General features: G+C 41.3%; 1 protein-coding gene across 2 annotated transcripts in view; it reads left to right on the top strand.

Moving 5' to 3' along the window:
- LOC126272073 (CDK5 and ABL1 enzyme substrate 2) overlaps positions 1-15,103 on the top strand; it is a 152,337-nt gene that overhangs the window by 116,099 nt on the left and 21,135 nt on the right. For both annotated transcript variants that reach the window (XM_049974619.1, XM_049974620.1), the window contains 2 exons: positions 3,954-4,164; positions 9,678-9,989. In XM_049974619.1, coding sequence (XP_049830576.1) covers positions 3,954-4,164; positions 9,678-9,989 — 523 coding nt within the window. The remainder of the gene's footprint in view (positions 1-3,953; positions 4,165-9,677; positions 9,990-15,103) is intronic.

A 15,103-nucleotide genomic window follows, 5' to 3' on the forward strand; every position in this document is an offset into this window, starting at 1 on the left:
TTGTGTGTAGGTGTAGTATTATGAAGAAGAGTCTGCTATAGTTTGATTCCCCCCTCGCCCCTTAGTGACATGAAAAGTCATTTTCTCATCAGTGAAGTTTATTGTAGTACAAAATACTTCTAGATTTGAAGCCCTAATAACTGCAAGACTGATCATGGGTAAACAGTGGTTGAGCCCAGAAAAGATAGATCATGACTGTGTTTGTTGCACATTATTTGTTTTGCCTGTTACATCATTGTAACAGTGGAGCCACTTGCACATGATTACTACAAATTAGCTCTGTGTAAAGTTATAAATTGGTGCAGCATAGAAACAGATTTAGCTTAGACTGTTGATTCAGATGTCATTGTATAGAGCTTGCAAATTACTATGAGGACTCAAAGTGACCAATAAAAATAATCTCCAAAATACAGGGAAATTGGATTCAATTTAAAATCCCAAAATAATACAAAAAATGTAATTTCATGTGACTCGTAAATATGCCAAAAGTGTAGAGAACGCAAATCACAGGACAGTTCCTGTTTAAAAAAAAAAAAGAGTCCAAAAGGCTAGTGTTGTGTGAACGCAAAGCTACAGAAATGTCAAAAAGCAAATTAAAAAATAACAAAATGTTATAAGAGGCCACTTTGTGACTTATAAACATGCTCAAAATTATAGAAAACCAAATTAGAGGGAAGGTTGTCCCGAAAGGAGTCAAAGAAGCCTGAGAAGTTCACTGCCAAGTTAATGCGAGAGCAGCGAAAAGGAAAACAGAAATGACACAAAGCTATTACGTAACTGGCCCATGAGGCATATCACTACACTGTATTATATCGTGTCCACCGGAGCTCATGTCATGTATGCCTGTGATCTACTTCAGGCAGTTGTGTAAAAAGATGCCACTGCTGATTGTGCTGACCTCATTGGTAAAATTCCCTCAATGCACTTGTTCAACTTTGAGCACGCAGATCAATGCTACATGTGATAAACTTGTGATTTGTCTATTGCATAAGCAGTACTTTGTATTAAAGAGGTTTATAATTAAATGACATATTAATATCAAACACATGCTAAGATTTTATCTCAACATTTTCAAGAGAAAATCTCTGGCACTGGCCCAAACTAAATTTTTTACTTCTTTATATATTTTCTTTGGTAAACACCAGTTCCTCAGTGGCATTTCTTAAATTTATAAATTTTCTTTTTTGTTAAAAAGTGTATACACTAAAAAAAAACATTTTATCTATATACAGGGAAATATCCTTTTATTTGTTTGAAAATTCCCTTTCAATCATTCATCACAGTTTGAAGCAAATCCATTAGGGATTGGGAATAAATCAGAACCTTCAGCCCAGTTACTGTTATTACTAATAAATCAATAGTAGATATTAAGGATGGAAATTTTATTTACTCTGTTTATTCTTAAAATATCAGCAATACGAAGCTTGAGTAAAAGGCTGCTGTTTTCCTATTAATACTATTGGATTGACATTCCTCAGCCATTTCGTATTTGTATATCTTGGTCCTGATCCAGAAAAAATTGTATAATTTACTTTACTGAGATAATTATTTCCTTCTCTGCTGAGAGGATTCTGTGGTTCCAAGTTTTGAATTTTCAAACAATGCAAAAAAAATAAAGACGAAAAAGAAAAGGCATCTCTTAATTTTTCATGATTTCTCATTTTACTGTTTGTGAGTGGCTATATAAAGAAATTTGCATTCAAGTACCAAACTCCACTCAAAAACTTTGACACACGTGGATATTTCACATCCTAATGATACAAAACCTAACAGGAAAGTTAATTTCCTGAGGGCTGGAAACAAAATGAAGTTGTTGTTACCGGTAAACAATTACTGAAAAAGATACAGCAACTGTTCATTACTTTTCAACATATTTGAGAGAGAGAGTAAAAGGGGGAGAGGGAGAGAGAGAGGGGGAGAGAGAGAGAGAGAGGGAGGGAGAGAGAGAGAGAGAGAGATACCTCCACAATCAGGCCTTGATGAGCAACTGCTGAGTCATCCTCTGTCATGTGGCATCATTTGAATACAGTATGAAGGGGCACAGAGTCAGCACACATCTCTCCCAGCCATTTTCACCTCGTCATGTCTTGGAGCCACAAATTCTCGGTCAAGTAGCTCTTCTATTGACGTCCCATTCTGAGTGAACTCTGTTCCAGTTCTACCACCAAGAAAATCCCTGGCAGTACCAGGAATTGAACCCAGGCCATCCAAATGGAAGTCAGACTTGCTGACCACTTGGCTATGAAGGCAAATTCTTTTTAACCTATTAGCCTCAAAATATGTTTGTAATATCATTGGATCAACTTCAGTGTTCATGGGTAACAGAAGTCTGCTTGGAGGGACTGACTTTTCTGTGAAAATATTGGTTCAATTGTAATGGCCTCAGATAAGAGGAATGATGGTAAACAATACTGGTAGGACCTGGACTATAGTATGTATAGTCAAATATTGGCCAGTATAACTTCTGTAGGGAACATGTTGTGGACAAAGTCTTAAGTGTACTATTATTCTTATCAGTCAGTAAAGTTTCTGCTGGTTGAATTCTCCATCCTTCCTTGTGATTGGTTTTACAGTTTGAACAGAGTTTTACTATAAGAGCCAAAATTTGCTGTGTCATCTCTGCATTAAAAACCAAAAAGCCAAATTCCCTTTCTGTCCCACAATGTTATGAGCATCATTTTATACATCAGAAGAGCCCATTTGAATATGATGCATGAAGATTATCATTAATATTATTGCAAAAAAATCCTGGTTTTCTTTCTTTTCTAAGAAAAATGGGAAATTTATTTTTCATTTTATACCATATTCTTGTCTGAATTAGTCCCTGTAAACATGGTACTGCTGTAGTGGTTTCAATTATACTTCCATTTGTTTGGATATCAGGAACTTCAGCATCTATCTGACCTTCAATTTCTGTTTATCAGTAGCCCATTTTTAATCATTACATTGGTGATACTGGTGGTATTGCTAGGAATCAGGAAGTACCAAGCCACAAGCAACCTCTTTATGGAGGGGTAAACCTTTGTTCAGATCACAGAAATTGCTCACTGTTTAATTTTTCTTCTTTATCTGTGCCTAACTTCATTAGTGAGATCAAATGTGATGACACTATTGTAGAAAAGATACTTTGAGAACTGTGTTTCGTAGTCCTGAAACAGTTATTGGAAAAGTGGGTTTGTTGTTATCATACACTAATTTCTAAAATAATAATGATAGTAATAAGAAAAGAGTATACTGGTATGTAATAACTCATTATTAGACTGTCTGCCTTTCTATTGTATGTTCTGGCACAATGTTTGGTACTGAACTCATGTTCAGGAATGATGTTCCAATTCTTATGTGGTCATCCTGAATAAGATTTTCAGTAGTTTCTATAGAAGGTATAAATGTACATTAGTATAATTCCTTAAATGAATTTATGGTCTAATCCTTCTATGGTCCTTATTTCAATCACCTGGCTGCTGTGGTGTTAGGTTGTAACCTACCCATGTGTCCTCAGTTTTTTGTCTGCGTGGTTCTAAAATTAATAGAACTGTGTTTTCTTTTACCACAGCTATACATGAATTAACTAGAAACTTGTGTAGATATAGATGCAAGGAAGAAAAATAATGGTTTAAAGTACAGATGAAGTCATATGTTGTGATGGAATATGCCTTATGGGGCAGGAAGTGTTTTTAATTTCTGGAATACAGTTCTTATCTTGAATACTGTGATGACAATGGTGAAGATTCATATATATCATTCTATGAACAGTTAATACAATTTGATAAAGATCTGTGTAGCATTTTTAATTTTAAAATTTCACTTTTTATAATTTTGAAGTTACACTGTGTTGAAATTTATATTTCTAGTGGCAGTAAGCATCCATATGTTTAAAATTATTGTTACTACTACTACTACTACTACTACTACTACTACAGTGCCTTCATTATCTCTAAATGTTGTGTGTGCAGGTACTTTTCATACGATGCCAGTGGGCACAGACCATCATATCATGCAGCTCCTGGTTCACCACCTTTGCTGTTTGCCGACAATAAAACATTTGACTGGGACGAGACTCATCAAGTGCACTCGTCTTTGGTTCATTATTCACCAAATGTATTGGATGATCCAGAACTAATTGCAGGCAAACATCGAACACTTCTCACATTTACCTCTTATATGGTATGTCATACATATGGAATTTTATACAAGCACACTTTCAAGGAAAACATACAAGAAAAGATTTTGTTTCCATTACTACATGAATGGCTGACCTGAAACTTGTATTTTTGCCCAGTATACATAACATTATGATATTAGTATTTAATGTAACTAATATGTCATTGGGAAAACACACACACACACACACACACACACACACACACACGCCATCGGGGTGCAAGTAACTGTCTGGAGGGGATGGGTAAGGGATAGTAGTGTATGGGTGGGGAGAGAGATGAACGCTGTCTAGTAGAGTGAGAGATGAGAATGATGAGCAGATGATAGGGATGGAGGGGGCGGAAACAGTTGGGTGGAGTGTGTAGGGACAGTATGTTATCCTAGGTTAAGGCTGGGATGATTACAGGAGCAGAGAATATTTTGTAACGCTAACTCCCACCAGAAAAGCTGGTGGTAGAGGGAAGGATCCAGATAGCTCAGGTAGTGAAGCAGCCATTGAAAGAAAGTGAGTTATGTTCAGCTGCGTGTTATGCCACACGGTGGTCTACTTTGCACTTGGCCAGAGTTTGACAGTGGCCTCTCATCCTGGTGGACAGCTGGTTGGTAGTCATACCAATATAAAAAGATGTTCAGTGATTGCAGCAGAGCTGGTAAATGATACAGCTGCTTTCACCAGTGGCCTGGCCCGTGATGGGGTAGGATGAACTTGTGACAGGACTGCAGGTTTTGCACGTGGGTCTTCCACAGGGATATGTTCCTTGTAACAAGGGATTGGGAGTGGCATAGGATGGACTAGAATGTGGTGGCTGGGTGGGTGACAGATCACCACTATTGGAGGGATGGGAGGTACTCAGGTAGGATGTCCCTCATTTCAGGACATGATTGGTAATCAAAGCCCTGGTGAAGGATGTGGTTCAGTTGTTCCCCTCCAGGGTGGTACTGTTTGATGACAGTACACTCCATTGTGGCTAGGTGGTGGAGGGGGGGCGGGGGGGGGGGGGGGGGGATTTGGGGATGTTGCAGGAAATGACACAGGATATTTGTTTGCAGACTAGGTCTGGATAATAGTGCCTGTCTTTGAAGGCCTTGGTGAGACCCTCAGCATTGCAGAGATGCCTACCCCAGGTGGCCAGGCTGTGTGGGAGGTAGTTTTTGGTGTGAAAGGGTTGATGATTGGTGGGTTTAATGCGGACAGAGTTGTAGATGGAGCCATCATAGAGGAGGAGGTCAACTTCTAGGGAAGTGGCACGCTGGGTTGAGGAAGACCACGAGGAGTGGATGGGAGAAGTGGTGTTGAGGTTGTAAAGGAACAAAGTAGGGTACCTTGGCCCTGAGTCCAGATGATGAAGATATCATCAATGTGCCTGAACCAGGCTAGATGTTAGGTGTTTTGGGAAGCTAAGGTCTCCTCTAGATGGCCCATAAAAAGGTTGGCATAAGAAGGTGCCATGTGGTTGCCCATAGCTGTGCCGCAGATTTCTTTATATATCTTCCCTTCAAATGAGAAGTAGCTGTGGGTTAGGGTAAAGTTAGTATGGTGTATGAGGAATGGGTTTGGAGTCTGAAGGATGTTGGGGAAGAAAGTATTCAGTAGTCATAAGACCATGGGCATGAAGGATGTTGGTGTACAGGGAGGTGGCGTCAACAATAATGGGTAGGGATGCGGGAGATAAAGAGGTAGGGATGGTGGAATGTCTGCAAAAGAAGTAGTTGGTGTCTTTGACATTGGAGGCTAGATAACAGGCAGTTGGTTGGAGCTGTTGGTCAGTGAGGGCCGAAATGCTCTTAGTAGGCACACTATTACCAGCCACAATGGGGTGCCCAGGACCGTTGGGTTTGTAGATTTTGCGGGGAATATAGAAGGTGGGTGTGCATGATGTTATTGGGGTAAAGAGGGGAATGGATTCAGGGAAGATGTTCTGGGATAGGCCTAATAAGGCTTTAACTAGGGATTGGAGTCAGATAATTGGTGGAGGCCTTCTGTCAGAAGGCTTCTCCTCTATCCCTACTCATCACTGTTGACGCTACCTCCTTATACACCAATATCTCGTACGCCCATGGTCTTACAACTATTGAACGATATCTTTCCCAGCGGCCTTCAGACTCCAAACTCACTACCTTTTTCTTCACACCCTTACTAACTTTATTCTAACCCACAATTATTTCTCATTTGAAGCAAAGATTATAAACAAATGTGCGGCACTGCTATGGGCGCAACACATGGCACCCTCCTGTGCCAACCTTTTTATGGGCTGTCTAGAGGACACCTTCCTAGACTTCCAAAACACCAAACCCCTAGTCTGGATCAGGTTCATTAACAATATCTTCATGATCTGGACTCTGGGACAAGATATCCTGTCTTCTTTGTTCCTTCACAACCTCAACACCTTCAACCCTGGGTGGCCAAGCTGTGGGGAGGGATTTTTTGGTGTGAAAGGGATGATAGCAGTCAGAATGCAGGCACTGCCCCACAACCTCATGACACTGCACCTGTTGGCATTCTAATCCTTGCACACTCTGCCAGACATTGCTTGTCTCTCGCCCCACCCATACACTACACCCCTTCCCATTTCCTGCCCCCTCCAGGTTGTTGCTTTCATCGCATGTGATAGCTGCTTTCCAGCCTGAGATGCTGCAGTTTGCAGTCATGTGTGCATGAGGTGTGCTTGCTTATGTGTATGGATGATGTGTGTTTCCGTTTTGCTGATTAATGCTGTGGCATAAAGCTTTATGTAAGTGTCTTTTAATTGCACCTGTCCACAACTTAACATGTCTTCTTTACAGGTAAGTAGCATCTGTCTTTTCCTACATTGTTAATATCCATGAGTGAGTTTGTTTTCAGAGAATTAATTAGTCTCATAAATGCTGTGAAGTAGTTTGATACTGCTGCCCAAGTATAAATGATTTTTCGTTTGGGTTCATTGCACCGATTTCCTCACTTAAAGAAATAATTTTTAGAATGATCTATTTCAGGCTGCTGTTTCCTTTTTGGATATGAGTGACATGTTTCAAGTTTATTCTCAGAATTATAAATTTTGGTTATAATATGTCCAAAAAAATTATAGAGCTTTATAAAACAGAACAGTGCCTATTATAAAGGAAAATTAAATACACATATGTTCGTGTTGGCAAGGTAGTCCTGTACTGTGTCCTTTAGGGCACTATTTGATACTTGTATAGTTACATTTTCTTCTACGAAGCTGAAAAATGAGCTCCTAACCCATCTTTAGTTGTCGCATTGGAGATTCTGAATGTAATTACCGTATGTGTGAATTGTAATAAACCATGGTTTGTAACATAATCTTTAATGCTGGGTTAGTTTTGGCAGGTAGCTATAGCAGACACAACAGTTTTCCTATTTGACACTGAGTAATGTTAATACAACGTATTTCGTAATGTTAAAGAAAGAAATAAGACACGAATTCCTCATTAGTAGGTAACTAGTTCTTGTGACTATATTTCTTAAAAATATTAGGTTAATGGAAAATAGAATTGACCGTAGTGAGCCAGCTGCTGTGGTCTAGTGGTTCTAGGCGCTTCAGTGTGGAACCACGCTGCTGCTAGGGTCGCAGATTTGAATCCTGCCTTGGGCATGGATTTTTTGTGCTGTCGTTAGGTTTAAGTAGTTCTAAGGTAGGGGACTGATGACCTCTGATGTTAAGTCCCATAGTGCTTAGAGCCATTTGAGCCATTTTTTGACTGTAGTGATCTTGAAATGCAATTCCTGCAGATCACACTTTAATATAAATCATTATGAGAGTGAAACAGGAAGGTGGACTGCCACCAATGTTGTTGAACATAGCACTGGGTGGAACAATCATTGGAGAGTAACAAACAGTGAAATTGGGGTATATAAGACATATGCGGGCAAGAAGGATAAAAATGCACAGTTTGATTGCCTTGCTTATGCAGATGTTGAGGTAAAAGGAAATGATAAGAAATTATGTAACAGATGGAGCAAAGTAGTAAGAGGGGCAGCATTAACAATAGCCTAAAGACAGAAGGACAAAGACACTTAATACTACCGAAAACAGGGAAACACTACGAGGCACCAAAAAGTTTTCAAGTAGCTTGGAAATATAGAACTAGAAGAATTAAGTGTAGTGAGGGTCAGAAAGGACAGTGAACAATATTGAGAGTAGCTTACCATATGGAAAGAAAAGTTTTAAATAGAAATAATACACCAGGAGAAACACATATCATCCACTATGACATAACAGTGGGTAACATGACATTACTGATGGCGGGGATGATAATATAAGGAAGAAATGGTTTAGAAAAAGAAGATAGCAAAATTCTTGGGAAGATGCTATGCCTAAAAAGCGGTGTGAAAGATGGACAGAGGAATAAGAGAAGGAATGTACCAAAATGTGAGCACAGTGTCAAGGAACTGGACTCACATGGGCAATATTTGCTGGGCATGTAATCAAGAGAGACCTTGGTAGAATTAATAGTTGAGTATGGGAAACAGTGTGTTGGATCAAAGCAAAGGACAGTAACTAATTTTACTCAGGAATGAATGGTCTGAGAGAGTAATAATGGTAAAAGGGACGAACAAGGATAACTAAATGTAGACCAACTAATATGTTAAAAATGATAAAAACAAGTAATGATCTATGGCTGACTAAAAGGTCACCAATGGAACAGGCAAGATGAAAATACAAGAATTCAGAAGAGGACGAGATGGAGGAAAAAGGATAAAGAGGTCCTGGGGAAGTCCAGTCCATGAAGGGTTTGCCTGTTTTCACACAGTGTCCATAACAAAAGAAGAAAGAGATAGTTACAATAAGGCAGAATTCTTTTACAGGATTATAATTCCATCTGTGTGGAATTTTGCTTTTGGGTACTCGGTGAACAGTGGCAAGTTGAAATGAGAAACTGTCACTATTCTTATAAAATATAGAACAGGGTTTGTTTATACTCCGAATTTTATAAAAAAAATCTCAAGTCATACTGCCATACTATTTATAAATCTGCATCAATAAATGGTTACCTAATTCCTAACTTGATTTTAACAGCATCTCTAGTTTACTACATCAGTGACAAAAAGTTGCATAGAGGGCAGGTTTTAAGAGAGAGAGAGATATTAGAACAGGGAGAAATTAGCAACAAAAGACTAATGACAGATTTCTCTTCCCTTGGTTGATTTTCTCAACAAATTACTAATTGATCTCATTTCGTAAACATCATTTGTAAAAGGACAGTACCCATTAGTCAGAAAAATGATGGCAAGTTTTGTTTAAAATGAGTATAATACTTTCAAGCAGTTTTGAAATGTATTTTGTCTGTTTTTGATCATGCTTATTTTGTTATTAGTTGTAGGAGGTACGGTGATGATGTATGTGATTTTTCAGCAAGATCGCAGAAGACTGGTCTAAGTTTTGTGTTAATATTGCAGTACTATTAAGACACAAGCTTATAGAAAAGAAAAGTTAACCATAATTATTATTAGCATTAATATTAAGTTTATGTTATGTGTGCAATAGTTAACTGAAGAAAAATTTAATATGTTTCAGACATCAGTGATTGACTATGTGCGCCCATCTGATCTCAAGAAGGAATTAAATGATAAATTTAAGGAAAAATTTCCTCACATAAAATTAACATTAAGTAAACTCCGAAGTCTGAAAAGGGAAATTAGGAAGATTGCAAAACAGGAATGTGGCATTGACTTACTAACTGTTGCACAGGCGTACGTTTACTTTGAAAAATTGATCTTACGAAACCTTATAAATAAAGAAAATCGTAAACTATGTGCTGGAGCGTGTCTCCTCCTCTCAGCAAAACTAAATGATGTGAAAGGAGATGTTCTGAAGATGTTAATTGAGGTGAGATATTTCAGATAATTGGTGTTTCTTTCTCTGTTCACACATATTTTGTATAGCACAACTAAAATATACTTACAACTGTGTCATTATTTCTGGGGACACATTTTATTCTTTCAATTAAATTTATGAAAACTTTGGCAGAAATGAAAGAAATTCACCATAGAATATGAGCTCATAAAGACTTGCTACCTATCTTATTTGACTTTATTTCATATGTCCTCCTTTTTAATTGACTTGAAAAGTAGATTGAAGTATATCTAAAATAGAGTGTATGAAATATGAAGAGTTTTAAGATGACAAAAGAATTAATTCCACATTAATTCTACCAGATAGTAGAAAGTTTAACCATCACAGCTCAATCAAGGAAAATTAGTTGTTTTCTTCATATATCACAGTTTCCTGTGTCATTGATCAGAGATATCATAGACATACAGTCATTCACTACCTCCAGATCCTTTAACCTATAGGTGGAATTTGATCTAAATTGTGTTGATTAGTTAACCATTAGTTTGGTCTTCTTCATGTTTATCTTCAGCCCAAAATTTAAACTAATAGTCTTCATCCTGGAGAACAGATCATTAAGTTCTTCCTCATTTCCTACAGTGACGGTAGTATCATCACCAAAGCAGTGATTGTTGATTTTCGTGACAACTATTGAAATTCCACCATCCCAGTCAACTTGTCCAATGTGACACAATCGAAGGCCTTTTTATTATCTCTGAAACAATTAAGGCAAGGAATCAGAACTCGTAACTTTTTCATTAATCTATCTCAAATTCGTGATAGCCTCTCAAGTATCTGTACCTGTCACAAATTCTGCTTGATTCATTATGTACAGGAGAACTTTGCTAGCATGTGGTATTAGTATTATAGCCCAACAACTGAAAATCTTTGCTAGCATGTGGTATTAATGTTATAGCCCAACAACTGAAAAAGTTTTAACATATTACACTCATTGCACACATGTGTTTCTCTCCCATCATGGCATTCTCTGTTTCACTGAATAGAATTATTAATGGAAAATCTCATATAAAGATGTGAAACAAATACTAACAAAGAGATAGGGGGGCTGGCCAGTACTTAGCTCAGTACAGCTGATAGATACACAAAAAACAACCGAAAATTTACGTTCCTAGCTTTCGGAATAAATGTTCCTTCATCAGGGAGGAGAGAGGGGAAAGAAAGGGAAGAAGGGAAAGTGGATTTAGTTACTCACAACCCAGGTTATGAAGCAACAGGGAAAGGAAAACAGGGAGGGTAGCAAGGATGGAGGCATGGTTGTCAGAGGGAAGCCAAAGATATTGTACTGTAAGTACTGTGCCAGCTTCAAACCAAAGAAGATGCACACAGAAGTAAAGAGGTATACAGTATAAATATAAACACAACTATGTAGGATGAAAAGATGTGTTAATGGCTAAAGAGGAAAGGGAAAGAGGAGAAGACTGAAGAGTAAATGGGAGTGAGGTTGTTTAACATAGGTTCAGTCAAGGGGGATGGCGGGATGAAAGGATGTGTTGGAGTGCAAGTTCCCATCTCCGCAGTTCAGAGGGACTGGTGTTGGGTGGGAGAAGCCAAATGGCACATACAGTGTAGCAGGTTCCTAGGTCCCTAGAATTATGCTGGAGGGCATGCTCTGCTACTGGGTATTGGACATCTCCTAGGCGGACAGTTCATCTGTGTCCATTCATGCGCTCAGCCAGTTTAGTTGTTGTCGTACCTATGTAAAAGGCTGTGCAGTGCAGGCATGTCAGCTGATAAATGACGTGTAGTTTCACACGTGGCCCTGCCTTGAATTGTGTATGTTTTACCAGTAGCGGGGCTGGGGTAGGTGGTTGTGGGGGGATGCATGGGGCAGGTTTTGCAGCGGGGTTGGTTGCAGGGGTAGGAACCGCTGGGTAGAGAAGGTAGTCTGGGAATATTGTAGGGTTTAACAAGGTTGTTGCGGAGGTTAGGGGGCGACAAAAAGCAACTCCGGGTGGTGTGGAGAGAATTTTGTCAAGGGATGACTTCATTTCAGGGGTTGACTTGAGAAAGTCATATCCCTGGCAGAGTAATTTGTTGATGTATTCGAGGCCAGGATAATATTCGGTGACAAGGGGGATGCATCTGTGTGGTCTGGGGGTAGGAACATTGTTGTTGGACGGGGAGGAATGTATTGCTCGGGAGATCTGTTTGTGGACAAGGTCTGCAGGATAGTTGCGGGAGAGGAAAGCACTGGTCAGGTTATTGGTGTAATTGTTGAGGGATTCGTCACTGGAGCAGATACATTTGCCACGAATACCTAGGCTGTAGGGAAGGGAGCGTTTGATGTGGAATGGATGGCAGCTATCAAAGTGAAGGTATTGTTGTTTGTTTGTGGGTTTGATATGGACAGAGGTGTGGATGTGAGCTTCAACAAGATGAAGGTCAACATCCAGGAAGGTGGCTTGGATTTTGGAGAAGGACCAGATGAAATTCAGATTCGAAAAGGAGTTGAGGTTACGGAGGAAATTAAGGAGTGTTTCTTCGCCATGAGTCCAGACCACAAAGATGTCATCTATAAACCTATACCAGGCCAGGGGAAGCAGCTGTTGGGTCTTCAGGAAAGCCTCCTCCATGCGGCCCATGAAGAGGTTGGCATAGGACGGAGCCATCCTGGTTCCCACGGCCGTTCCCCTGATTTGTTTGTAGGTCTGGCCTTCAAAAGTGAAGTAATTATGGGTGAGGATGAAATTGGTAAGTGTGGTAAGGAACGAGGTTTTTGGAAGATCTTCGGGTAGTGCTAAAGGGCAGAGAGACCAAGGGTATGTGGGATGTTTGTGTTAACGGGATGTAGCATCTATGGTGACGAGAGAGGTTTCAGATGGGAGAGGAGTGGGAATGGATTTGAGGCGTTCTAGGAAGTGGTTTGTGCCTTTGATGTAGGATGGGAGTCTGCGGGTGATAGGTTGGAGGTGTTGGTCTACCAGAGCTGAGATACGTTCTGTTGGGGCTTTGAAGCCTGCTACAGTGGGATGGCCAGGATGGTTCTCTTTGTGGATTTTGGGTAATAGGTAGAAGGTAGGGGTACGTGGCTCAGGTGAAGTGAGTAAGTCTATGGAAGCCGTTGTAATGCCTTGTGAGGGACCTTGGATTTTTAGGATTTTCTGCTGCTCAGTCTGGATGGAGGGAATGGGATCCTGGGTAACAGCTTTGTAGGTTGAGGTGTCGGGGAGTTGATGCAGTCCTTCTGCCACATACTCCACACGGTCAAGTACCACAGTTGTGGAGCCTTTATCTGCTGGGAGGATGACAATAGAGCGGTCTGTTTTCAGCTCCTTAATGGCACGGGATTCAGCTGGGGTGATGTTGGGGGTTGTCAGGATGTTCTTAAAAAAGGACTGGGAGGCAACGCTGGATGTGAGGAATTCCTGAAATGTCTGCAAGGGATGGTTTTGGGGGAGGGGAGGAGGATCTCTTTGAGAAGGCGGTCTGAACTGTTCTAGACAAGGTTGCACAGTGGGTCTAGTATTTGGGGGCTGTGTTTGGGTAGTGAAGTGATATTTCCAGTTGAGGTTCCGGGTGAATGAGAGGACATCTTTAACCAGCGCAGTGTGGTTGAATTTAGGCGTGGGGCTAAAGGTTAGGCCTTTTGATAGAACAGATGTCTGGAGGAGAGAGGGATCTGGATGAGAGGTTTAGAACTGAATTGGGACTGGTGATTTGTGGGAGATTGAGTAGGGTGGCTAGGCTAGGTTTGTTGGCTATGAGAGGGGTTCGTTAAAGGCTGTGTTGTAGTTGGTGTTTGTGAGGGATAGAGAGAGGGACCCCACTTCTTAAGTGTTGCACTAGCACTGTGGATAGTTTTTTCAGGTGGTGTGTGGCATGGAACTCAAGTTTGCAGCTGGCTTCTAGGATGATGTTCCTGAGTGTGTTCTCCAAGCAAGGGTTTGAGAGGTGGAGGACTTTGAAGAGAGATAGAAGCTGTTGGGAGTGGTGGTTACATGAAGTAGTGTAGAGATTCAGGAAAAGTTGGGTAAGGGCTAAGGATGGAAGGTTCTGGAAGTCCAAGAGAGGCTGGTGGAAGGAGGAATTCCACCCAGAGATGGGAACTTTTAAGGTAAGTCCTTTAGGGGTAATTCCAAAGCTTAAGCAGGACCAGAGGAAAAGTATGTGGGATTGCAGTTTGGCTATGGTGAATGCATGTTTCTGGAATGAATGTAAATAATGAGGTATAGGATTAGGGTACATGGGTAACTGGTGGGTAGGGAAATTAAATAACTAAAGTTACACTCCTGGAAATGGAAAAAAGAACACATTGACACCGGTGTGTCAGACCCACCATACTTGCTCCGGACACTGCGAGAGGGCTGTACAAGCAATGATCACACGCACGGCACAGCGGACACACCAGGAACCGCAGTGTTGGCCGTCGAATGGCGCTAGCTGCGCGGCATTTGTGCACTGCCGCCGTCAGTGTCAGCCAGTTTGCCATGGCATACGGAGCTCCATCGCAGTCTTTAACACTGGTAGCATGCCGCGACAGTGTGGACGTGAACCGTATGTGCAGTTGACGGACTTTGAGCGAGGGCGTATAGCGGGCATGCGGGAGGCCGGGTGGACGTACCGCCGAATTGCTCAACACGTGGGGCGTGAGGTCTCCACAGTACATTGATGTTGTCGCCAGTGGTCGGCGGAAGGTGCACGTGCCCGTCGACCTGGGACCGGACCGCAGCGACGCACGGATGCACGCCAAGACCGTAGGATCCTACACAGTGCCGTAGGGGACCGCACCGCCACTTCCCAGCAAATTAGACACACTGTTGCTCCTGGGGTATCGGCGAGGACCATTCGCAACCGTCTCCATGAAGCTGGGCTACGGTCCCGCGCACCGTTAGGCCGTCTTCCGCTCACGCCCCAATATCGTGCAGCCCGCCTCCAGTGGTGTCGCGACAGGCGCGAATGGAGGGACGAATGGAGACGTGTCGTCTTCAGCGATGAGAGTCGCTTCTGCCTTGGTGCCAATGATGGTCGTATGCGTGTTTGGCGCCGTGCAGGTGAGCGCCACAATCAGGACTGCATACGACCGAGGCACACAGGGCCAACACCCGGCATCATGGTGTGGGGAGCGATCTCCTACACTGGCCGTACACCTC

This window comes from Schistocerca gregaria, chromosome 5 (genome assembly GCF_023897955.1).
Source record: "Schistocerca gregaria isolate iqSchGreg1 chromosome 5, iqSchGreg1.2, whole genome shotgun sequence".
Taxonomy (NCBI): Eukaryota; Metazoa; Arthropoda; class Insecta; order Orthoptera; family Acrididae; genus Schistocerca; species Schistocerca gregaria.